Here is a 26,473-nt window from a genome sequence, read left to right on the forward strand (position 1 = left end):
CAACTAAAGGTTCTGTGTGTTAAGAGCTGCAAATAAAGTTGTTTGTTCACCCTTGAAGGGATATGGAGCCCAAACTCTGTTTAACATGAAGCAACACACAGAGCACAGTTGTACTTAAATTCCTAAAAACGTTGTAAGCTGCCGATGCATTTGGACTTGTGTTTCACCTTAGATTGAGGAGCTTCCTTAGGGTATAATTCTTCTCTTCCACTCTGGTTATGCCACCAAGATGACTCTAATTTAATTGTTTGCTAAAATAAAGTCACTGTCCTGTTTCTTCCAGTAGTTATAGTAGGGATTTTTCTGGTCTTTTTCTTTGAGATCTGTATCTTATACTACAGTGAAATGAATAATAGTACTTATAGGAAAACAAAAGCTAGCAAAGAAATCTACATCTTAATACATCACATCTCTATTCCAGCCAAGATTCTGCTTTTCTTGGGTTTTTTTTTGTGGGGTTTTTTTGTTTGTTTTTTTGTTTGTTTGTTTGTTTTTTTTAAATAGGTACTTAAACATAGCTCAACCGAAAAGAAGGAAAAAGGTGTGGCTGTATGCATGCAAGCATACAGCAGACATCAGAAATGCATCATATTAGCAGGGACTGAAGATTCTGCATTCATACTGGGATTAAAGCTTTGGGATTTTGTGGTGAAATCAAATCATTGTGATTTGATCACTTAAACATCCTGACGATTACTATGACGGCTTTTTTAAAAGGCGCATTGTGTTTCGCAGTCATTTGTATTCAAAATGATTTTGAAACGAGATCCCTCGCGTACTTGAATGTTGAGAGCAGCTGAAGCCTGCAAACTGTCTTGGGTACTTACATCCCTTTCCAGCTCTACCTTTCTCTGCAAGTAGTTTATTACCTGTGTCCTTAGCTGTCCAGCTGTCTCAAATTCTGAAACGACATTAAAATTCTTTGTTTCATTGGAATTATTCTTGAATTGACCTACAAAAGTTGCATATCACCTAAAAGCAGGGTTGACAAGTTGCTGTATATTTGGTTTCCTCATCGGTCAGCTTTCTTGGGTGTCAAACCCAATGTAACAGCAATGTAACAGAATGCCTTAAAATCAGTTTTAGCAATGAGAGAACAAGAAATGTAAGGTAATGGGATACCCATGTAATACAGGTATTATCAGATATGTGTAGGACGATGGTGCCAAGAAACTTGCTGCATGGAATCTGTGCTAGTCTTGCAGTCGGGACTTGTTAGCTTATACCATCATCTGTCCCTTGACTGTATGCAATTTGTTCTGGGGTGCTCTGGGTAAGTGTCCTATTTTTAGCTGACTAGTCAGTATGCACTGCCTTTTGGCAGCCAAAACAAATTGGTGGTTCTGGATGAGTGGCTGGGAGTCCTGTTTCATGAGAGGGGAGACCACATCCTGGCTCTGTGGTGTGGGCGGACACAGCTTGTGTCTGGCAGGATTTGTTAGACCATTATGCACTGCCTTAATACACCACTTCAGACGAGCTCATAAACCTTGCAGACTTCAGTCTGCTCTGTGCGAAGCTGCCTCTGATCGCCCGGTGCTAGGTTTCATTAACTGTAGCTCAGCATTAAGTGCTGAGTGCGCCCTATGTTTTGTTCCTCGGTACCCTGCCTTCTTTGCGGTCTTACTAGTTTAGGCAGTTCTCTACATCTACACAGTTTCTGTACGCGTGTCACACTAAACCTGAACTGTTCGTCCCTGAGTATGGGGAAGCGTGACGCGGGCATGCATTGTGGCCCTGACAGTGCCTTTGGAGTCGTTAAACCCTGGCAAACTGAATAGTTCCTCTCCCATCACTAAAATCTGTTTGGTCTGTGGGCAGCCAAGCTGATTGCTGAGCAAGCCACAGGGGCAGGTGCTGAGTGGCTGACTCTCACTCACGCAAGCCTGAGAGACTGCAAGTGCAGATAAACTGAAATAGCTCTGTAATCTGTATTGAATGGGATGTTGCTTACAAAAAGCTTAAAGGAATCTTTGCAAGGAAAAATCAGTCCTCAAACAAAAAAAAAATGATTGAGGTCTGTCCCGTGAGTTTTGTTTTGGGTTTTTTTTTTTTTCCTTCCCCACGTTCTTCCTTCCTCAGCTCCTGACTAATTTTTATCTTTTGGATTGGAAAATCATATTTAAAGAAGTTATTGGCTGACTGAGTTTACTCCAGTTGCTTTAGATTAACTTACTGCCAAATGTAAAATAAGTTCAGAGCATGGCAGTTGCAAGTGAAATAAGACTTAATTTTCTAAGCATAAAACTACAAACAATAAAAGTAAATGAGTTTTTCCATCCCCTGGCTTCCATGTAAAAGGCATTACCCTCTGGCAGTCCAAAAGGAGATTTAAAGACACCAGTTACATAAATACAGGAATTTTAGTTAGAGATGTGTTTGATTAGAACTAAAGAATTTGGGTTAGTGTTTTTCACATTTATTGCAATAATTGATCTTTTGAATTTTAAAACATTAAAAATATTTTCTAATTACTGGATTTCCTCTGTTACCTCAGCTACAGCAGACTTGCTTGGCTCATAGCCTTAAGTGTCATGACAGCTTCTGTCTTTTGGGAACTTTGAGTGACCTGCTGGTAGGAATAGGACGAAGACTGAAAATAGATCTTACCTCTGTTAGCATATCTGCTTTCAGAAAGGTAAAAGATGTTATTAGATATTGCCAATTGTTGAGATTTTTATGTTTCCAATTAACTCGCTTATCCAGGTGAACACTCACTGAATTTGGCTTCTGTCAAGGTACTGTTATAAAAAGAAAAAACCAAACAACAACATAACAACTTAATGAAGTTTGCAGAAAGAACTCCAAGATGCGTATTAAATTCTGGATGAAAGCTTGAAGTAGTGATGTGTGTGGAAAAGACATAAATTTCATTATAAATGCATTGATTTCAGTTATGTTACTCTCTAATGGTTTTCTATTACTTGGGTCTTTAATAGGGAATCTTTTGCCTGGCTTGAGGCAGCTGACTATGTAGTACTAGGAAGGATTAAAATCAACCCAAGGATAAATTATATGGTTTAATTGCAGCTAGACAAAATATAACCTGTGTGTTTCATATCATTGTCCCTAGAAATACACGCAGGGCAGCAGAAGTCTGGATGGATGAGTATAAAAACTTCTATTACGCCGCAGTGCCTTCAGCCAGGAATGTACCTTATGGCAAGTAAGTCACAAGTGCTTCTTTGTCCTATTCATTTATTCCTCATGAGACAGCACCTTCTGAGGTGAAAGCAGTGCTAGGTCTCATGTTATCTCTTTAAGAGATAGTTCTTATATTCCTTAGTAGTTCTTATATATTCCTTAATGTATATGAAGACAACAGCCTGACTTTGAAAACTGCTCCTTTTTTTCCCCTCCAGTATTCAAAGCCGAATGGAACTCAGAAAGAGACTGAGCTGCAAACCCTTCAAGTGGTATCTTGAAAATGTTTATCCTGAGTTACGGTGAGTCTTGGCTGAATCGGAGATAGTATGGAGTTCTCTTTTCTTTTTTTTTTTTCTTCTCCCTTCACCAGAAATCATCAATTTCTCTTTCCCCTTCCTTGGATGTAAAAGATGTTTTTTAATTTATTCGTGAAATCAATGCCTCATGCAGGCTTACTTGCTTTTGTTTTTTATTAGTTCCATTCATAAAGAGAAATTTTTCCCCTAGTAAGCTCCTTTTCCTTTTTCTACTTACCTGCTACTGCAGCTGTAGTCGTGCTATTTTAGAGAACACTGTCCAAAGGACCCAACTTGCCTGAGCCTGAAGTTAGTCTCCTACACAAGCTGTTTGCTCAGAGATGTTCTGTATCCTGTTGTCATCCCTTTAAAGCTTTCGCCTTCACCAAAGCACGTGCCTAGTTGAGTGAGGAGACTGAATCTCAGTACAGTACAATTTAACGGGAGTCAGCAGACAAGAGGGCCTTCTACATTTGGCAGAAAAGGGCAGATGCCTAAGACTCTAAGAAACTGAGTCTTCTGCTCTTTCTGTCTCTTGTTCTCTGTCACTGGATAATTGCTAACTTTTGAGGAAGGTGTGTGAGAAGACGGAAATGAGGGGTAACATCTCTTAACAGTTTCTGTAACATGAATGCATGCTGACTAACGAAAAATCCTTGGGGGAGAAACAGTTTTTGGAAGGATAAAAAGGTTTTTGTTCAATAATCCGTTAATAAGTATGTCTGTCAGATATGAGTCTGTAAACTAGTTTGTCTGCTGTCAACCTAATATTGGTAGCGTAATGGTAAGATACTCTGTGTGGCTTATAAGAATACTTGTTTTTTTCCTGGGGGCATGTCATGTCAGTAGAGTCAGGTAACTGCTAGTGGCATTTAGGCTTGGAATGCAAAAGCACCAGCCATTACAGTCCTAGTGAAACATGTACAGAACGACACATACTAGAGAGTCTCATAAACCAGGATGATGCTGAGGAAGTAAGTTATTCCTTATTTTTCTCTTAAAAGTGCCAGAGGATATTTATTTTTGTTTAATTTGTCAGAAAAAATACATCTTGCAAGCTCTTCTGGAAAATGTGCTACCATAAGCACTACTGAAGTGTAATGCTGTCTTACACTGTGTCATCTCTCATGTGCTCATTCTGCTGGGTTGAATTACTACACTCATATTATAGTCTGAAGTTTTTAAAAAGAGCTAATATGCCTTACTCTTTGATGTGAACTCATGGGTTCTACCCCACAAGTTCACTTTTCTAACACTTCAGTAAAAACAGTCTAGGAAAAAATGTAAAATGTCATATTTATGCCACAAGCTAGCTTGGCTGAAAGAGCAAGAGGGCTTGATGACCTTAACTGATAGCATTAAGCTTGAGTGACCTTAAAATGATGATGATAAGTCATCTTTAATTTGCTTTTTGTGCTGGATTTGTATGTTCATCCTCATTCTCTGGTACAAGTCTCTTTATATTCTGTCCTAAAACTTGCAAGTTTACTCATGTTTGATCAGTTCATGACCAGATAATTGCCTTCCCTCTTCAGAAGATGATTGAAATTTCCAGATAGTAGTAATCACTCATGTTTAACCTGTCATCTTAAAAATACTCTGAGTAAAGACAAGGAGTTAAAGACAAATATAAAGAAATTACATTAATCACATGTTTCTGGTTTTGTTTTAGGGTACCTGATCATCAAGATATAGCTTTTGGGGCTTTGCAGCAGGGTACCAATTGCCTTGACACTTTGGGCCATTTTGCAGATGGAGTTGTTGGAGTTTATGAATGTCATAATGCTGGAGGAAATCAGGTCTGTATGCCATTGATTTTATTATTTTTTTTCCCACAGTATGTGACCTTTAAGTTAAAAAACCAGAAGTGGAACTTTTTAACTCAAGCAGGTACTGTGTGCTGGTGATAGGAAGGTGAAGCCAAATCAGCAAATCAGTTATTATAACAGACTGGCTAAATAACTTCTCCCTCAAATATAACTTTGCAGTTTCAGGATTAGAATCTGAGCCTAGAGATACATCCAATGTGCATCAGATTATCCCCTTCCTTTGTCTCTATTAATATTTGCTTTTATACTAGAAGACAGTAACTTCCTTCCCAGGAGCTTTATACTTGTAAAGAAAGCTTTTTTCAAAGAATTGGTGTGTTTGATTTTTTTTGAAGGGGATTTTTACTTAAAAAAAGATTTGGGTTGTATTAAGCATATTGCCTAAGGCCAGCAAAATAGAAGAATGCTTTACTGTGATGCCCTATTAGTCACTTCCAATTTGCGGTAGTGGGGTATAAAAAAAATCTGTCTTAAATCCCTGTTTGGCTCTTGTTGAAAACAGAGGTGCCTAAATGTCATAATCCTATTCGCTCACAGTAAAGGGAGTGTTTCAACAAATCCTTTCTAATCCTACTCTTAAAATAATTGAAATGCGTCAAATCTGTAAATGAGAGCATTAATTATTTCAAAGAATCTATTTATGCAGTTGTGACTTAGTTATCACGAAGTCTATGCATACGTGCTCACTGTTTTGTGAGCTGCTTTGTCGCTAAATTATTTTCAGAATCAACCTGACTATAAATCAAATGTAAGATTAAATCTTCAAGTACATCTGTTAAAATAGAATGCTGACCAATTACAAATTAACTGTTGAAAGAGTATCAGAATTTTGCTTGCTCTGATTTAAATTAGAAGGGGAAAACCCTAAAATCAGCCAAAGACTAGAATAAAGAAGTTATTTCCTGGAAGAGTCACCATGTTGGAAAAGAGAAGGCTCCGGGGAGACCTTATAGCAGTCTTCCAGTATCTGAAGGTGACCTACAGGAAAGCTGGGGAGGGACTTTTTACAACGGCATGTAGTGACAGGACAATGGGTAATGGCTTCAAACTGGAAGAGGGTAGACTTAGATCGGATATAAGGAAGAAATTCTTTACTGTGAGGGTGGTGAGGCACTGGAACAGGTTGCCCAGGAAGGCTGTGGATGCCCCATCCCTGGAAGTGTTCAAGGCCAGGCTGGATGGGGCTTTGAGCAGCCTGGTCCAGTGGGAGGTGTCCCTGCCCATGGCAGGGGGGATGGAACTAGATGATCTTTATGGTCCCTTCCAACCTAAACCGTTCTATGATTCTTTGTTGATTTGATTGTGTTGCCATCATATACTCAATATGCCCCTTTTTCCATATCATTAGAGGGAATGTATATGGGGAGGCTTTTTCTACTATCTTTATGAAAGTGCACTCATCTTTTCAGAATATCATAGTGTTTTTTAAGAGATAGGGTGGATGTGTCAGAATTTCCTTGGTGCAGAAATCTTGGAAGTTTCTGGTGATGTTGCGTATTCTCTATAGATACACAAATTTATCTTCCTCTTTCAAATGCCCCTCCCCGTATCTCTCTCTTCCCCTCCCCTGACCCTCTTTTTCTATGTAGTTTCTTCTGTGAAGCTGACCTTGACAAAGCAATATACACTTGCTTTGAACAGGTCCTGTGGGAGGCCATGCAGACAGAGTGGGTCTGCAGAATGGGTCAAACCCGGGTTTTATGTCCAAGCAGAATTCACATTGGATTGGAAGGAATGAACAGCATGGAGAAGGGAGATAGGGAACAAATTAGAGTCTTTAAATCTGTAGTGCATCTTTTGTACCTGCTCTTATCAAGAGGTTTGGGGGGGTGGGGGGTGGATGGGTTTGGATTTAAGACTACTTAGATATTATAGGCTGTGCAGACCACCTCCTATAATTTGAAGAGTGTTCTCTGGCTTACACTCAACACAATTTAAAATGCAAAATTTAAGTCAAAATGGGTTTTCTGCCTTACCCCCCTCTTCCCTGAGGTTACTAGAATTCCATGATTAAAAAGGCAGATGTGCACCTGTAAAGGGCTGAAGAAATTGTGGTGTATTTGACAATTATGTACAAATATGTAGGATTATGATAAGGAACTAAAAGTAAAGCCAAATGCACTTAAGTGCAAGGGGAAGGTTTCAGGTTAGTGGTGACTTCTGATTTATGGTACAGGTTCTTTCGAATGTCCCGATTTTCAAATTGTTATATGGAGCTATCCTATTTCCAGCCTGTGCCCTGAGCACATACACTACTTGTAACTTCTCTTCTCTTCTGGTGCAGTGGAACTTGCTTAATCTTATTTCCATTATAGCTAGTCTAGTTCCTGATCACTGGAGGAAAGCATCTATACGCTGTGTTTTGTATCATGAAGGGGCTGTCATGTAGATGTATCCAGCAGCAGAGCTTGGAGCTTTTTGTGAAGTAGTGCCTTTGTCCTTTAAATGTGTTAATTTTTTGCATGGTTTCTGTTGTGTCTGGGGCTCTTACAGCCTTTTGATGCAAGGGTGAAGATGTATGAAGCAATATTTTCAAGGCCCTAACTTTCCCTGACTGCAGGGTTCTCAAACAGAAGTTTTACCACTTCCCTGGTAGTATTTTCGACTGTCACTATTCAGTATAAATCTTATAAGGGGCAAACTGTTTTAGGGTCACTTATGAATCCTGATAAGCTCTGAAAATAACTTGCTTAATTCCTTAAGTTGTTAAAAGTGGCTACTAATGATTCTTGTTGACATCTTACGAACTGGACAGAACTGAGAAGGCAAAATGTAAAATTATATATGTATATTTTACATATATAGAAATTTATCCTACATAGAAGATATGGGGACTGTATAATACACACATACACACACATATATATATATAGAGAGAGAAATAAAAATATAGCTGGACAAATATTGTAAACCTGAGGATCTGTGTGACTGCCTGCTGTACTTGTGTAAAGCCAGCAGAGGGGGCAAACAGCCAGCCCAGCCTGTGAGCCAACTTAGGGATACTGAAGCAATTGGAGTTATGGTGTTTGAAGGGGACCTTTTTGACTCTCCTGCTTTATGGGAAGGAATGAACTGTTGTAATCCTCATACGTAGCTATTTACAGGATTTTAACTGTGCTATGTATGCAGAGATTGCATGTGCACTTTGTGCATATGTTCGTATAAACAATTTTGTATACTTTTTTCTTCCTTTTTCTAGGAGTGGGCCTTAACAAAGGACAAGTCGGTGAAACACATGGATTTGTGCCTTACTGTTGTGGACAGAGCACCTGGTTCACTAATAAAACTTCAGGGCTGTAGGGAAAACGACAGCAGACAGGTTAGTATATTGTGAATGCTCTCTGCAAACAGTGGAGAAAACAAGGGCTGTGAATGAGAATGCAAGAACATGCACTAGTAATCATCTCTTCTGTCCGTTCTACTTGTCACTCTGTCTCGCTGTTGTAAAGTTAGGATGCATGACATCTGGGCAGAGCAGCGGGAAATAGCTTGTGTACTAAGCTTTTGTTTTCATATGCTAGTGACAATCTCTTATGAATGTATAGAGGTTTTATCCCAATGCTGGCCTTATGTAAAGCTTTCACCCAACAGCATTGATGTGTAACAGTCTTCAACTGCCTCGTCTATTTTCTGAAATAGAATACATATTCCACAACGTATTTTTGAAAGGTCTTATTCAGTGAAGTTTGAAGATTATGTAGTCTGTGTCTCAGAAGAGTGTGGTTTGGCTTTCCTTTCTTCTTTCAGCTGTGACCTGTTTATAACAGTGCTAGACTCCTTCAATTCATTTTTAATAATGCAGCATTGTAACTTCATCTATTTCCTATGCCTGCAGAAAATCACATTTGCAGAGTCATTCCATCTTTTTGATCTAGTCGTATAACAATTCATATCTTTCTTCTAAGTCATCAGTTCTGATTGTCTGCCAGCTTCTCTGCTTCTGTATCTCAGTTTTTGCAGACAGATAAATGAAATGCTATTCCTTGATGAAGGAAGAATATTCTTGCTACTCTTCAGAAAAGGAAACTAAGGAAGTGAGATTATCTTGATAAGGTTTAAAGGCACAATATGTAAGAAATACAACATTCTGTATTTAACATCCCGTGTTTGGGATTTACTCTATTCTTGGCGTCACTTTGGGCAAAGAGTTTCTGACAGACCAGGTTGACTGGTTGTCTTCTGTATAATTGAAAGGTGACAGATTTCTGTAAAGGTGTCTTTAGTAATTGTGCTTCTTACTTCTCTTTGTTCAGAATTGTTGTGTTATGTGGATGGGTTTTGTGATTTTTATTTTTTTTCTTCAGACTGAAGGTTTCACACAGGTAAGGTGAAGTGACAGCGTATTTGAGAAGTGCTGAAGTAGAGGAAAATGATTTGGTGTATTCTGTGTCTATTGCAGTGTGTTAGCTGAATGAACAGTTGTTTTGGCAAGGCTTGCAATAACATATATGCTCTTATTCGAGGATCATGTAAACTGCCTACTATTATTGCAGTTGTCACGGCTTTCCTAAGCACAAGCCAGGGAAACTTATGAAGACTTCAAAAGGCAGGATGTAGAACTTGTCCTTTTCCTGCTTTTCCAGCTCAGTAACTGTATTTTCTCTTCCAGAAATGGGAACAAATTGAAAGCAATTCTAAACTGAGGCACGTTGGCAGCAACCTCTGTCTAGACAGCCGAAATGCCAAAAATGGTGGTCTCACCGTTGAGATCTGCGGTCCTTCTTTGTCACAACAGTGGAAATTCACACTTAATCTGCAGCAGTAGAAGGACTTACAAGCAAAATGCTGTTTCAATTCATAGACGTTGGTCAAAGTTTTGATTGAATTACTGATGTATTTCTTAAAACTTTCCACGGAACTTATATACCTCAGTATTCCACCTTTATCTGAAAGTAGGAGAGTGCTGAAGCAGACAGCAGGGATCCAGGAGACTTGGAGCACTGCAAAGATGTCACTGAACATGACTGCAGCACAATTCCTTCTTGGTGTGAAGACTTCAACGGTTCCTTTCTGTCTTCAGTTATGTACTTGCACAGCAGATGATTAACTCTAGGAACAACTGATGTATGATAAAAAAAGGATCTGAAGAAACACCTGTGGGGAACAGGGTGTGGGAGGGAGGGTGGGAAAAATTACTAGGAAAAGGTCATTTGGAATCTCCATTTGCATAGAAATCATGGTTTGTCGTTTCCAGAACAGAAGTGTCATTTTGAAGGGTTTGATTTTTTTTTTCTCCTATGTGTACTTGGTAATTTGAATATGAACTTTTCTATGATGGACTCTAAATATAAATATATAAAAGTATATATATTGTCAGCTCCCAACGATTTATATCAGTTTTCATCATCCTATAATTATCAACGAAGTGATTGACATATGTATAACCAGAAATTGGATTGGAATGTTAGGAGGGTGAAACTTTATGAAGGTGCGGATTTTGTGCTGCTGAGTATGATGTCCGTGCTAACACTGGATGCTTTTGCTTTGCAAACTGGATCTACTTCTTAACACTTTGCCCTCACTGGAGATCATGAAACTCAGGAGGAGAAAGAAAATAGCAGAATAAGCCAATGCATCTGCACACATGATTGCTCGGATCGTTTATTCCAACTTGGAAATTCATTACATGTGCTCTGGATAACGTTAAACTTGTACTTGATATTTGCGTTGATCATTTCTGTAGTACTTTGTCTTTAAAATGCTTCTTCCTTTGTTACAAAATTACATAAACATTGCAGAGCTTTCATGCAGCCCTGTGTGTTTGGCACAGTTTTATTCTGGGCCCTAATGAGAAAAATTTCTTTGTCTCAAACTCCCCTTTTGAATTGTAGAAATAAGATAGAATAGTAATGTTACTGTTGACAGCACAAGATCTGAATTTTAATTTGCAAGGATGAGCAGCTATGTAATATCTCTGAATTGCACTTCCTTAATTTATAGACCTACTACTGGGAAACTTTCTTCCATTTTGTTTCTTTAAATGGAGCTTTTGAATGGATTCAGGCTTGGCTCTGGGAATCAGCCTGGATACCAGCAAATCCTATGTGTTTTTAACCATAGAACCCGTGCATTTTGCAGCTTCAATCCAGCTGATGTCATTTTTATATTAAAATAATACTGTCGAAGTTAACCCCAACTTTGACCTGTCCTTTCTTATGTTTGTGTAGACTATATACTTTTTTTATTGAAAGCAAATGCTTCAATGAGCTTTTAAAATGAAAGGTAAATAGGTATTAATAAGTGAGACAGCACTGACAAAAGTGAGTGCAGACGTGCAGTGCCAGGAAGTGGTTTTGGTAAGATGATGGATCTCGGGGAAAAAATGTAAGGGTTGATCATAAGGAGATGAAAAACACCTTCTGTACTGTAGTATGCTGGTACAGTTCCCTTCTTGCTTTGTTCCTGGAAATGGAGTAGTTCCCCATTTTTCAGTTTCCTTTGGCTGCATCTCTACATGAGGTGTAGAGGTGGGACTCTTCTGGGCAAAATGGCTTTAACTGTGCTAGTCAATGTGCCCATAAATACCTTGTGTGTTTGAAGTCACGACTTGCAAGTACCTGCATACCTTTTGGATGGGAAATCCAGTTTCTCCCATCCATTATCTGACTTTTTTTTTTTATGAATAATTAATACTTCCGCCCCCGGCTTCTTCACAATCCACTTTCTCCAAAACTTGCCTGTTTTAGAGGCTGTACAGTGGATAAACTATTTCTCAGCTTTTAGTCTTTCCCTATCTGTAGCCTTTTAACCTAGCTGAGAACTTGAAGAACGTGATTCATAAACATAGCAGTAGATTGCTTCATATTCTGGAAAACAAATGCTGAAATACGGGCTCAGCGGCAAGTCAGTTGTTTGAGGTTTTGAAAAACGGAATTTAAAAGGAAAAAAAAACCAAACAACTACTCAGTCTCTGCCATGGAAGTATTTCCATTTACAACTTTGATCATAGTAAGGGTAGTACTAACGGAAATCAGCGGTTGCAACTCTGAATATTGACCTGTCTCTTAACTCTGAATCAGAATTGCTTGTAAAAAAAAATAATCCATATTCCACCTCTTAAGTCTTTAATGTCAACTGCTATCATATACAGTAGGAATATTTTCACTAATTCCCCATGGATGCTGTGCATAGGGGTTTTAATATAGGAGCTGTATGTTAAAGACAGCATTGCTTTTCTTTGAGAGAACAGACAAGAAGTGGTATCCTTTTGTTATGTTTACATGACAGTGTGCCAAAGTTACTTACTGTGATTTTAGGGGTTTTTAATGTTGAAGAAATTTGCCCATTTGAAAGATAAATTAAGAGCCCTTGAAGCAAATTGCGATGGAGTCTCCTGAGAACTTTTCTTATTGTCTTCAGAGCAAGAATGGTGATATTGTTTTGCAGATTTTCAAAACATAGTTTGGAAACTGTTTTTTCAGTTGGTTTGAAAAGTCTGCTGTACAGAGCTTGTACTTTGTTCATTTTATAGATGGAAACCATCCTTGAAAAATTGTTTAACTTAAATAAAGAAGAATGCTTTATAGATAAATGTGTGGTGGTTAATATAACCGAATAAAATCAAGACGTCTGCCTGGAGCTTGTAGACTGAAGTATTTTTCAAATGCTTCAGTTAACTTTGTTTCATAAAATCACGTTTCTAAAAGTGTGTACATGTGGGTGTATATTTGCATTTGTGAAAAGAGAATTTGTCTGTATTTAATATGGTAACTTTGAGGAAATTGTCTTATTTTGGAAGCCGCTTTAACTTAAAGAGTGAGTTAACACTGCCTGATGTAGTCACCTGAAAATATACTGTTAAGGCACTCCCCCTCCTGCCCCATTAGGCCTGATCTTCTCGAGACTTCCACTGACCCTCTCTGCTGCCAGAAACCACTGTGCCGAGCGTGCTGGGGCCTCCTGCAGCCTGCAGGATGATTGCAGCAGCAGCTCTCATAGTCGACTGGGGTGCCTGTCCTCATCTGCTCGCATTGTCTTTCTGCTCTCTGTTGTGCAGGGTGGTAATTCAGATGTCTGTGGTGCACTGGAAACCAGATCTTAAATATTCCATATTTAAAACAAAAAAAAAAGAACTTTTTTTTTTTTTGAAGAAAGGCATTTTGGGGAGGTGGACTCTTCATAGGTCTAGTTTAGAGAGCTTGCAAATTAACTTGGCACAGGCACAGTTGGGGAGGGAGCAAATCCTCCATGGTAGGTGATGGACAACTGTGAAAGCGTGAGATTCTCCCACTGCTGTAAGAGTAAGTGGGGCCGCAGCCAGGGCACGGTGCTCTGTTACAGCATCACCTTGGCAGAGGTGGGCAGCAAGCCAAACAGGCAGGGGACGGTACGATGCTTTCTGGGACGGTAAATGGGAAGCAGGAGAATGAATGAGGTAAAAAAAAAAATAATAAAAAAAATCTCATCTGTGATGTTTTGTCCTGCTTCAGAGATGCCTCAAGTCAGTCCTTGGGGCACATCCTTCTTTCCCACTCTGTGGCATACAGGACTAGGATCCTTGCTCCTGGTCTAAGGAATTTAGCTCTACAGTTAGCCCCAAGGACACGATCAGCTAGCATAACCTGCAGGAGCATTTGTAGGAAAGATTTAAACGCTTCTACTCTGTTAATTGTACTGACAGGAAGATTTTTACTTACCATGCTGTAGGAAAGGAGGGTTCTTGGGTGCAAACTTTCTTTCTTTCTGTGCATATTGTTCTCAGTGAACTTCTTGGTATAAGGATCAGGACCCAATGAACCATCCAGCAAATTTTGCATTACTTTCTGACCAGAACTCTGTTGGTTCCTTTGCTTCATACCCAAGTATATACATGAAAAAAGTTTCCCATTCAGTGTCATTAATTTTCTGGAATTTCAGGTCATGCTTTTTATCCAGTTTCTATGCATGGGTTTACTCTGCATGCCTGTCACTGTACATAAAACCTGATATATTTATACCCCTTTTATAAGGGAACGTTTAATCTTTCCTCTTTGTGGATTTAAGTCTTGAATTTTCAAGAAGATAGATGCCTGCATGTGTTTGGAAAGGGGGCTGAATACCAGGGTAGCGTAAAAGGCTGTAATCTGCTTGAGGTAAGGACCATTGTCTTGTTTAAAGTCGGTCCTGTAGAGCACTATCCCGTTCCTGTCTGGGGTGCTACTGCCATAACCTCAGTTATTTTAAAATATGTTATTTTTTCTGTATACAAACACCAGTGTCTACTTTGCCTTACTTAGGTGTATATTAAACATAGATACTCTGGAAAATTTATGTGGGCCTGAGTTGCATGCATGCATCACCTGTGTCCGCATTCAGCCTGAAACACAATGAATAATTTCATAGCAATAAGTTGTTATAGAACACACTTATGGAACACTCTAGCAAGAGGCTTGTTCCTGTACAGAATGAGTTCAAATGAATGGAAACCACTGAAAAAAATAGTCTGGGATAATAAGCCATGATTACAGAATGAGCACAAATGTCAGGGTTGCATCTTTTGTTAGACTGCACATTTTATTTACTGCTTAACATCCAGTAGCTATTTTAAGATCTGCTAGTAATCAAGCTTAAAAATTGGGAATAAAGTCAGTCCGCAGATGTTCTCTCTGTACAGCCCTCCAAGAAGTTGTCTGAATGGGTGCAAAATACCCTTTTGATTTGATTTGATTTGATTTCTTGCAGCACAGCAGCGTGTTGTTGCTCTGCATGCAGGAAGGGAGACCTGTTGGATTTCAAGTCCCTATTTCTACCCAGCAGATGGGTTTAATACAAAGATTTTTATTTTTCTTGTTAAAAGGGGTCTGAAAGTAGCAAATAGCTACGTTTTCTGCCACACCTGTATTAATTAAACCTCACCTTTAGTGAGCTGGCAATTGTGGTAAAACCAGGGTTAGAAAACGACTACAAAGAGCCTGTTGTGCGCTGGTTGCGTAGCGAGCACCACTTCTGCAAAACACTTTTCTCTTCACTTTTTAACTTCCGTGCCACCCTTCTTCTTGTCCATCAAGTTGGTTTTGAAGTGGACGTGAGGTGGATTCCTCGGTGGCAGCTCCGTGCTCAGCTGAGCCGGCCTGTTTGTTGCTGCCGAGGGGGAGAGGGATGCTGATCCTGCCTCCCCTCCCTTGTGCTAGTGTTGGTGCCCCTTCTATGAGACCATTGGGTGAATAAAGCAGCAGGACAAGATTAACTGTATTTTTTCCTGTCTATCTTGGAGAGTTGAGTCGGCCTTTTGAAGGGTGTGGAGAGCTGGAGCTGGCACAAAGTGGTGGGGCTCCATAACCAGAAGCAGGCGAGGGGGGAAGATGCTGAACTTCCCTCCCTTCCGCACCAGTGAAACATGAAAGCAGCTTCCCCATCCTGTGAGTGGCGGGATCCAGCATCTGCTTAAGGTACTGCTCCTCCCCGCTCGTCACTGTGAGACTTTGGGAACAGTTTTGTCGCTGCCTTGTGCTGATCTGTGAGCTAGCAGCACTTAAAAGGAGCATTGGGAATGCCTCGTGGTGAGCCAGCGAGGGGTGTGAAGAGCGTTGGCAAAAAAGACCCCATGGAAAGTGTTGTTACTTTCAGTAGCTGAAAGCCACTCGAGCTTCGCTTGACTAGACCGTAAAAATCAAACCTTTTGTCTTCATCAGAGAGCCCAAGCTGAGGGATGTTCTGTTTTGCTTTCCAGTTGAGATGCCTTTAATAACAATTATTATTGTTACTTATACCAAAACAGCCTTATAGCCGATATCTGAGTCTTAAGCCAGCAGGGCCTGTAGTGGCAAGACAGGAGGAAGAGAGAGCGAGAAAGAAAAAAATTTTTAAGTTGCATCAAGGTCTTGGTTTCAGCATCACGCTAATGTTTGATATGGACTTTCCTACTTGGAAGGGACATAATGCTTTGGTTTAAACAATCTTGAGAAAGAAAATGCTCCAACTTGCATGCAGTTTGTGTTTTGCGTGGTATGGTGCAAACCGTACCGGTGTTAGGCTCTCTGCCAGCTGGTTTCAGAACTGTATGAAGATGTTGTTTTTACTTTTCCTATTGAACGAGTTACTTGGGAGAGGGTGGCATCTTTAGGTCACTGGTGGGAGGGTCAGGGCTTCTGTCACAGTAGAAGCTACAAAAGAAGATGACACCCTTACTAGTATCTTGATGTCAAGGTAGAAAAGATTAAAAAACAGTGAAGTGAAAGAGAAGGAGGTGCAAGGTGAGATGGTGTGGAGAAGCAGCTGCAGAGCTGCAGCTTAGAATGTATTTCAAAGTCAGTAAATTCACAGTTTCAGGTAACATGAGGTCTCGCTCTCCTGCGCTCTACAGCAGAAGCTGTAACATCTTCAACAATGATATCCATATCAAGTCGTCAGCTTCTGTTTGGATGTGACCTCCAACAACATCATCCAGCTCAGATGTAGAAGACTTGATCAATTTTCAGAAGTGTGCAGGACAGTCAGTTAATTGAAAATAAAATTTAAGCAGTTAAACATCTTGGGAAACCAAAGAATTTGAGAATTAGGAAATCTTATTCTTCAGCTGATCTATTCCTTGTCTTGTCAGCTATTCCAATATTTGTTTTAATGAGTAATTGGTTCCAGGCTGAATGTCTATCCGTCTTGCCTGCTAATCAAGTTTTATTCCTCAAAATATTCTTCTTGTATCCGAGCTTCTGGAGTCTGATTCTGTCATCTCTTAACTTTTCCCCTTACAGACTGAGCCGCTTAAACTAGCTGAGAAGCAGGTTTTTCAGACTATCCGTTGCCACAGCTGCTCCCTGAGCTGTCCTCAAGGCAGATGAAGGGATGTGGAGGAAAGAAGATCCCCCTCTCAACTCCAGTAAATATAGGATGAGGCCCTTACGGCTGTTCCTTGGGTAAGGTTCCCACTGATGCTTACCACTGGTGTTGTACTTCAGGCTTTGTAGCAAAGACAGCCAGCTTTTAGACGGTGCTGTGAGTCAACGATCCTGAGGGGTGGTACATCTTCCTTGGCTTCCAGCAAATCCAGCAGAACCAGGTAAATTGGTGTTGGGCCTGCAGGTGATAAAACAGGGTGGGGTTTTTTTGGATCAAAAAAGTAACAAGGAAAACCCTGTTAGCTGTCGACGAGCAGTGCTTGCAGGCTGCTGCTCTGATACTCTTGAGGGTCTGTCAGTGTGCTCGGAAAACATCCCAAAAATTGGTTGTCCGCTTGGGATCTCTGACCTGTTGTGGTTCCCATTTTTCAGGACAGGATTATGTGCTGGAATAGATCAAAGTGTTCGCACAGCGTGCTGGTAAATCTTAAGAGACATGGGGAAAATGGAGTAAGGGAGGCAGACATAGCTCAACTGGCACAGAGCGGATGCCATGGCCCACTTTCTTTCCTTGTTAATTCGAAGCCCTTTATCAGCATGGAGCAGGAATTATCTTGTTCCACCTGATTTGAGCTGGAAAGGTACGGTGACTCTACAAGAAGAGGTTAGATCGTGAACAGTAAGGAGAACACGGGTAGGGAGTTAAGTCTTGGTCTTCACAAACAGTGAATGAGAAGGCAAAAAAAGGATGTTTTCAGGTACCAAGTTTAAGACAAAAGTTCTTCACGCTGTTGAAAATTACTCCATAGATGTGAAAGCTTCTTCAGTGAAGGAAAAAAAAAAAAAAAGAGGCTGTAAAATGTGCAAACATCTAAAACATGCACCAGGAAGTCTCCAAATCAGAGACTGAAGGGAGCTTGGAGGGCAGGTGGAGGAAATATTGCTCAGTGTTAATCTCATTCCTTTGATCTTTCCTTAGGCATTTAGTTACTGGGTTAGCTTGTCCTTCAGTCCGTGTTGGGTAACAGTTTCCAGCTGAAATGCCCTGTGTAGGTCATACCTGAGGCTGCACAGAGTGCCTTGGAGAGCAGCAGGCTTGGGTAAGCAACAGGGCATCGCCAGGAACGTGTGAGGTGGCGATGCCGACTGAGCACACCCAGGAGTAATTACCAAGCAGCTGATATTTAATATGCTAAGTGGACAACCCTGTCTCCAGCACAGGTTTCAAATTACCTTTCTTTTCTACAGCTCACAAAGCGGTGTCCTTAACCTCTTGCATAAAATGTGAAAAGTTTTTTTGTCGATTTTGATATCATAATGGCAAATGGCTGCAGAAAGATTTTAAATTTCAGACTTTCATCTAGAAAGAAGAAACATGAAAAAATGAGCCTAGAAAAGATCAGGAAACCAGTTTTGCATTTTCTTGTGAATGGCAGAAGTCTGGTGCCTTCAGGGATCAAATTCCACATGGTATTTTAAGAATTTCCTTCCCATCCAGAACCGCTACAGATATAAACCTATAAGAATTGGCATTCTCAATAGCCTCTTAGGTAGAAGACGGCATCTTTGCCATTCCAGTGTCTCTCCATTGCACAGTCCTTAAGGACAGTTTTTGAGAGCTTCTGAAGGAAACAAGTTTTTATAGACTTCTGAAAACATGCCATGGGATTTTCCATCAGCCTGGATGCAATGATCTTTGTGCCGCATCTGAATTTTGACCTTTATTAGCAGTGCTTGGAGAAAGGCTTGTATGAGCTTCTGAATAACTTCACCTGGGACAAAGCAGGTCCTGATTCAAGACGGGGCACCCCAGGCTCTATTGCTAGAGAAATAATGACAAAAAGGGAAAGTGGCTTTTGCAACCTGGGAATTCCTGCGCTGTGGGATAGGTGGGAAGCAGCCCCACTGTTTTTTGTTAGTGCCGTTACTATGCTTTTGTGATCCATTTCATATGGATGAAAACAATTTCTGGCAAAGAAGCTGAAGACATGCCCAGCCTGTGCGGAGCAGAACTGAGCCTGGCAGGAGTGAGCAATGCCCTTGGAGCAATCGAGTGCTTATAAATACCTAAAGGGTGGGTGTCAGGGGGATGGGGCCAGGCTCTTTTCAGTGGTGCCCAGCAACAGGACAAGAGGTAACGGGCACAAACTTGAACGTAGGAAGTTCCACCTAAACATGAGGAGGAACTTCTTTACTTTGAGGGTGACAGAGCACTGGCACAGGCTGCCCAGAGAGGTGGTGGAGTCTCTGTCTCTGGAGACACTCAGAACCCGCCTGGACGTGTTCCTGTGCAACCTGCTCTAGGTGACCCTGCTCTGGCAGGGGAGTTGGACTAGATGATCTCCAGAGGTACCTTCCAACCCCTACCATTCTGTGATTCTGTGAGTGACTTTCTGGAAAGATTTTAAAAGAAAAAAAGAAAAAAAGAAAAAAAGAAAAAAAGAAAAAAAGAAAAGCATTCACTTTAACATTGAGAGGGAAAGGAATATCTTCTTTACACCAGGCCGAATAACAGGTCATTTCATGGGGGTCACAAATCCATGTGAGTTGAACGTGACCTTTTAGCCTGCTTGCTTTGTTCTGGCTCTGCCTGAGTACTTGCATTGGAGGTGGCATTCCCGGCGGCCTCGCTCCCTGCCTCTGCAAAGGCTGGAGCAAGTGCAGCCACAAACGTGTTTTTAAGCGTTTTGTTGAGCTGGGGTTGTCGTGTGCGAAGAGCTCTGTCACTGAGATGACGCTTTCTCTTTTGTCGGGGGCTGCCTCCCAGGGCAGGGGAGGTTCCCAGCCCTCGCAGGATTACCAGGTTACCGCTCCTTCCCCTCGCAGGGAAGATCTGGAGGGATTGTTGGGTACAAAAGAGGCTGAGTGGAAGGTATCCACAGAGAAAATGCTTGTCTGTCTGCTTCTCTGTAAGGTTATTTCTGTGTTCACCTACACATATCAGGCCACTGCTTTTTTTTTATCTGTGGGAAGCGGCCTCTTCCCTTTCCCAGCAGCCGAGCTCCTGTTTGCCCGGCTTCCCTCGCGGGGAGGGCTCGAGCCCTGTGTCCCGCTGGCAGCTCCGTTTTCTGTCACTGGGCGCCCTGGAGCACAAGTTACCTTAGGAAAGCCAGAGATGGCAGCAAGACAAGTTTCCTGCTGGTTCCCTTGTTCTAGTGTCCTCCTTTTGGCAGAACAGAATTTGATTATTTTTTTTTCCCTAATGATTATTATGGGCTGCGAAGAACAGCTCTTAAATTAGCCCTGAAGAGGTGGAAAGGCAGAGAAAGCTCGCTGCGGGGAGTTTGGTCTGACGCGTGTAATAAGCACAAGCTCTACCTGATTCGACTGATGAACCCTGTCATATGCACAGCCCTCTCCTTAGTTTGTTTTTGTTGTTTTAATTAACTTTTGGCAGCCGCGCCAAACAAAAGTCCTGCGTCTTTTTCCAACCACTGCTGCAAAGTTACAGCGAAGCTCTTTGGCCGTAGCTCGACTCAGGAGGTTTGGGTCCATCCAGGGAGCAACTCATGAAACTCGAGGCCTGTGTGAAGGTGCCAAAGGTCCAAAGCATCCCATGATAGTGACCCTTTATCACCCTTTCCTAAAACATTCCTGCTCCATCTTCTTCCCCACTGCTTTGAGCAGCTCGGGGACCTACAAATCTGCTCTTCTTGCCACTTCTTTGGGACACTTGTGTGCTGTTTGGCCAGAGATGCTCTCGCTGGACATGTGCCGAAGCAAGCGCTTGCAGACCACTTTGTGGGGGAGCCTTGAAGGGCAGTGTTGGGTCCTTCAGCCGTGCTGTGCCAACATGCACCCGTGTGGATAAGGGCCTGGCATCTGTGATGCCGACCCTGTTAGCGGTGCCTCTGAAGGCTGTCCCCCTCTGTGGAGGACACCGTCCCTCAGCCCTGGGGATTGTGGAGCTGTTGGGTTCCTCCGAAAGGAGAGGATGCCCCTGGGTTGTCCTGTGGTGCATCTACCTGGCATCCTGGAGCACCTACCTGATGGGGAGGGGAGGGAAGGCAGCACACGAAACCCCTTCAGTGCCCTGCAGCATCGATGGGCAAAGCAGGATTCAGGTCACCCGCTTAGGGAGCGGTGTGCTCTTTGCTTAGTGCCTCAATCACACAGCCCTGAGGTGCCGACAGGAGGGAAGGGCAACTTTCGAACCAGATTGTAAACCCCCTCGACTCCGGCTAAGACATTTTGCTTTGTTTTCGATGAGGGAAGATGACTTTGCAGCCACCCATTTTTAAGTAAATCTGTCTTAAGAAGATAGAGCTGCTCAGCTGTTCCTGGGTGCTTCAGCCTTTGCTGAAGGGTCCCGAAGAACCGCAGCGACAGCAAATCTCATCCGCTGCTGATTTTCATTAACCACACGAGAAACTGGGTTAAGCTCCCCCAGGCAATAAAATCCTGCAGGCTGCTGCGAGGCTGTCGTTGCTAGAGAGGCTCTGGCAGCTGGGAAAGGGCACTGCTGTCTCGCAACAACGAACCTAACCATGTTATAAATAACTCCTTGTTGTTCGAAAAGAAAACAGTAAGAGGAAATTCTTCCTTTCTCTCTTTCCATTCCAGTTTTCTCCCTTTTGGGTAGCGTCAAAGCGATTTGGTAATTTGCAGCAGGAAAGCGGAGCTGGTCGGGACCAGCAGCCATAAAGCCGAGGAGAAAACAGGTAGGGTGAGCACACGGAGAGAAGAGTAAGGTCTGGCTGGTCTGGCGTATCTGGTGGTTAAACCTGATGCACAGGCATGAGGGTTGGGTGCCCACCTAGATAGCTGCAGGTCAGGATTTCCAGCACCGCTGAGGTTTAGGCTGTAACAGGGATGTTCCCTTGCAGCCCGATTTTGTCAAGGACCTGTTCTCCCTTGCTCAGAGGGTGCCTGGTCATCACTCCCGCAGGCTGCTCTGCTGGGAAGGAATCCGAGAAACATTCATCCCGGTGCCTTGCAACCTGTTCACGATAGGTGATTTACAAATGGTCTGGTGATCCAACCCGCCTCTATAGATGTTTCCATTAAAATTTGGTGGTGATGCTGTTGGACAAATCTCGAGAAACGGATGGCTGACGGTGGCCTGTGGGAACAAAAGTTCAGGAGTCTCTTTTGCTTACTGCATGAGCAATAGAAAGCTGTTCCTGGACCGAGGCCACTCAGATGTCTACACTTGGTGTGTGCTTTTTTACCCCAGGCCAGGGGGAAGGCAGGTGTATCTTATATAATGTAAAACCAGCTTCTAAAATCACTGTAGTGCACAATGCCTTGAAATTGTCTGCTGTCATCCCGGGTAAGAGAGTGCTGCTGAATATGGATGATTTGTTTAAACTATCTAATGCCTGTTTATTGCATTGGCCAAGACCCCTGTAAGGAATACGGATGTTTAGCAGCTGGTCTGAGTCCTACTGAAGTACCTTTCAGATACGTCAGAGATTCTCTAGTCCAGGGTGACGCACATCAAGCTCCTGGCTGCAGTAACAAATTGTCTTCATTAAAAGTGCTGCTCTCTCCCCTACTTTAATAAGTTCGTTAAGCCTGGCTTGCAGTATTTAATAGCACTGGTTGTTCAGTCTGGCTGCAGACCGTGGGTCATCACCCGTGTTTGGTTTGGTAAATACTTGATGTTATCGGGTGTCGGAAAAGACAGAAACTGTGGAACTCTGCAGTGGCACTTTTGAAACTGCTTTTCTGAACAGAGCAGTGCTCTACCTGCTCTATATTAATCACGGGGTAGGAACAAAAAAAAAAGGGGTTACTTGAACACAAAAATGTTATGCTAGTATTATGCTGCTAGTTGTTGGGACGCCTCTCTGCCATATAACCTCAGAAGTAGCTCTGTACCAGGTGGTAGTGGGCTGTTGGGCACAGTAATGGAGAGGACTGAGAAAAGATGAATCGCAGAGACATTGAGAAGAGGAACAGCACACACAAACCAGAGGAAATCTGACAGGTACAGAGCTATATTTTCCTTTGCGAGCGTTGGATGGGTACTTTCTTCTGTGGCTGGGTGGAGATACAGTTGCTTATGTTTGGAGACCCGCTTTTGCAGTCCAAATGTTCATACAAACATACATACATATGTACATTAATTCATGTATTTGTCTGTATCTCCAACAGTTTCAATGTTAAAAGGCTTTGGGATACAGATAGACTAGTAGGCAATGAACTTTTCCAATGCCTGACAGTGATTTGCAGTTTATTCTGGGGTGGCTGGCTGCAGATGCTAATCTTCTTTCCAGCAAATTTAATAAGTGTTTCTCCCCTCCCCCGCTTTCCCTCACAACTTTCCACTTTGGTAGATTATTGTTTGGCATCGTTATACCTGGCTGTTTGTTTTTAAATTTTGTGTCTGTCCAGAAGAGATTGAAGTGGTTTGCTTTGCTGTTTTCCCCAAAGGGTATGAGACAATGCTGCGATTGTAAATCCTGCCTTGTTCTTGGGGAGTCCGAATCTGGCAGAAGGAATATCTCACCCTTCTTTTAAGTTTGCAATCCAGCCTCGAGTCATGAAAGTATGAAAAGAAGCGTATTTTGGCTTGTTGCACCTCGGCGTGTTCACGTCGCGGTTGCCTCTGGGCCAGCGTGGGGCGAGGGCTGCGCTGCGGTGGGTGAGCCTGTCTGAGCGGGGGAGGTTGATTCTCATCCAGGTTTGTGCATCACAAAGTCCCCACGAGCCTGAGAACCTGCTTTTGCTCTTGCTTCTTGGATGAAGGAAGGATTGCAGGTTCCCAAGCAAAACCTGTAATGGGAAACAGATTTCTGCAAAAACAAAGCCAAAGCTGGTAAAATATCTGAATCCTGTGCCACCATCTCTGGTGCAGCTGTTCCTGGGGAATCCTGTCCAAGCCCTCACCTGGGGATGTGGGAACGGCAGAAAAGGGAGAGAGGTCTCTGGGTCCTCAATTCTCATCACCTTTTGCCTTTTGTTTTCTTAAACTCTCATTCCCAAAGACAAAACTGTGGCTGGCTGTGCCTCTGATCTGGGCTGTAATCTAAGGAAACCAGAGCGGAGACGATCTCTGAGGAGAGTTGAGATGGCTTTGCTTTGCAGGGGTCTGATGAGATGCCATTCGTTACTGCGTGTAAAGTGCTCTTTCAAGTCTCGGATGAAGCTGCTTTAAGAGCTGCCTGTGCTTTGACTTAGTGACGGCTGGGGGGGATCCTTCTCTGCAGCGTCTCTGGCTTGGCACTTTGTTTCTCTCTGCTCCCCTCTGGGGACGGAGGGGCAAGTGGAGCAGGATATTAGAAAACACCGCAAAATGGAATGATAAGTTTGGCTTAATTAAGAAAAACTACATTGTTGGAATTATTAATTGCAAATTCTCTTGAGAATAATTTTGCAGGAGATTTAGTTACTGCAGGCCCTGGCCTGATATGAATGGATGTCATTGCTTTAAATGACAGCGCGGAGGTTATGCGTGTGTGTGTGTGTCAGTCTTAACCAGACCCTGGATTTCATAATTTCACAAATTAAATTCCTTGTTTTATTCAATTAGTGTGTTAAAGATGATTCACGTTGCTTCTCGCGCCTCTGATCGTATAGGCTGATTACACACAGCATCAGCTCTGGTCACGGCACATCCAGGGACCAGGGAGCAAAGCCACGTGCTCCTGGGGGTGGCCTCCAGCCACCACAGTGAACACGGAAATTCTCATTTGGCTTATGACACAGTTGACCGTCTCGACTGGCGTGTGGCTGGTCTCACTGCATGGGCTCATAATCATCTCCTTAGGTCCCTCCTGCCTCTGCGTGCCTGTGGAGCCGTGTATGGAGCCAGCTGTGGATGCAGGTGCTGCGCTGTGTGTGGCTGTTCACATCTCGTGGAGCCCTGCCACCAGCCAGGGTGTGTTTGTGCCCATCCAGCACCCTGATGATGCACCCAGATGTTTCCAGACTCGGCACTCGCTTGGGACGAGGCAGCCTCCACAGTGCAGGCGAGCCCTGGGGTTTGATCAGTCCTTGATCTTGGATGTGATGTCTCAAAGTGGAAACCTGGGGGTTCCCCACAAAAATAGAAGGCATAGGAGAAAAGGAACCTGTTTCTTGGAGAAGCTGATTTTATGATGGGTCCAGACTGTCTTTTAGATCACACTAAAATGTCTTTCAGACCAGCACATTAAGGGGTGTCGATTCAGCTGCCTATATGTCGAAAAGGTTTGTGAGAGCTTGGCTGTGTTGAGCACACCAGAATCTCCTGCCCTCCCCTTTTTTGATACTAGCTGAGCAATTTAAGAGAAATAGTCACTTTCTAGAGACTGGGTCCATAGAGATATTAAATAGGTCAAGGGGCTCAGTGCTGGTTGCTTCTGTTTAATGTTTTATTTTCCCTGAAAATCTGGATTTTTCTTTGGTCAACTTAGATGCAAACTCAATTTTTTCCCGTGGGAAACACAAGTTACTGTGAAGAAATACCCTGAGCAAATGAGACACGGCAGACACCTGGCGGATCACAGCAAGAGGTCAGTGCTGAGCCACACTAGCACTTACCTGGAGGATGCTCTGCAGCCTGGTCCCCAGCAGACGGCTCTGCGGCCATGGGGGAATGAGGGACACAAACTCAAGGCGTGGGGGACATCTTCATTGCGGTTGGCGGCAAAGACCCTCTGTAATCTCATTCATGTGTTCTCCTGCAAGGTTTCTGCTCCCTTTGTGGCTTAAGGTTTAAACCAGGTCGTAGTAACTTGCCTACATGGAGCTGTGAAACGGCAGTGTCATCACTGGTTTTGCCTGCAAGTGCCACTTATTTGTCATGCAGGTCATGGTTTTGGTGGGCACCATTAGTGGTACAGACAAACCCTGCCAGGAAGAGTTAGAGCAGTGAGGACGAAAGGTTGGTACTGTTCAGTGGAGACGCCTCTGAGAGCTGGGACAGCCGCCCGTGTGTCCTTGTGTCCACCCATCCCTGCCCCGAGGTGGCTGGGAAGCATCGCTTGTGGGTGCCGGGAAGGCACTGCGGGGGCGCCAGTCCCTTCCCTATGCCTGTGTGCAGACCATGTTGAAAGGCGATTAAAACTCAGTTCTTTCTATAAGAAAACGCCTTTGTACTCAATGGCTGGATAAAGATGTCAGGCTTTTGCCTCTAATGGTCTTAGATAAATTACAGGCTCTCACTCTAGCAGTACTTTTTCCACATCCTTTCACCTACACGCGCAGAGAACTCTCAAACATCTTCCCCGCCTATTCCGGAAAAGAACGAGACGGAAAGGCAACCGGTAATATATCTGACTGTATTTCAAAGTTGTTGATTGTAAACAAACTTTGTTGAAGAAATAAAATCACATGACAAGATATCAGAGTGATACTATAAATCCATTTTGTTATTGTCGCCACACTTCACATTTTTGGAACTCAGAATTTAGCTCATGGTGTACAAAACTTGTAAAAATTTATTGCAAGCGTGCCTTTGTGTAGAACAAAACCGGTGTCACAAAAGTAGTTCCCTGTCCCATGCAGAAACACAGTTGCG

At 42.6% G+C, this 26,473-nt stretch overlaps 1 protein-coding gene across 1 annotated transcript in view; it reads left to right on the forward strand.

Moving 5' to 3' along the window:
* Window positions 1-10,343, forward strand: part of GALNT2 (polypeptide N-acetylgalactosaminyltransferase 2) — a 96,604-nt gene extending 86,261 nt beyond the window's left edge. Inside the window, exons 12-16 of the mRNA XM_074580150.1 lie at window positions 3,074-3,166; window positions 3,363-3,446; window positions 5,116-5,242; window positions 8,472-8,591; window positions 9,882-10,343. Of these exons, the coding sequence (XP_074436251.1) occupies window positions 3,074-3,166; window positions 3,363-3,446; window positions 5,116-5,242; window positions 8,472-8,591; window positions 9,882-10,037 (580 nt within the window). The 3' untranslated portion in view covers window positions 10,038-10,343. The remainder of the gene's footprint in view (window positions 1-3,073; window positions 3,167-3,362; window positions 3,447-5,115; window positions 5,243-8,471; window positions 8,592-9,881) is intronic.
* Window positions 10,344-26,473: the final 16,130 nt, after the last annotated feature.

Source organism: Larus michahellis, chromosome 3, assembly GCF_964199755.1.
Source record: "Larus michahellis chromosome 3, bLarMic1.1, whole genome shotgun sequence".
Classification (NCBI taxonomy): Eukaryota; Metazoa; Chordata; class Aves; order Charadriiformes; family Laridae; genus Larus; species Larus michahellis.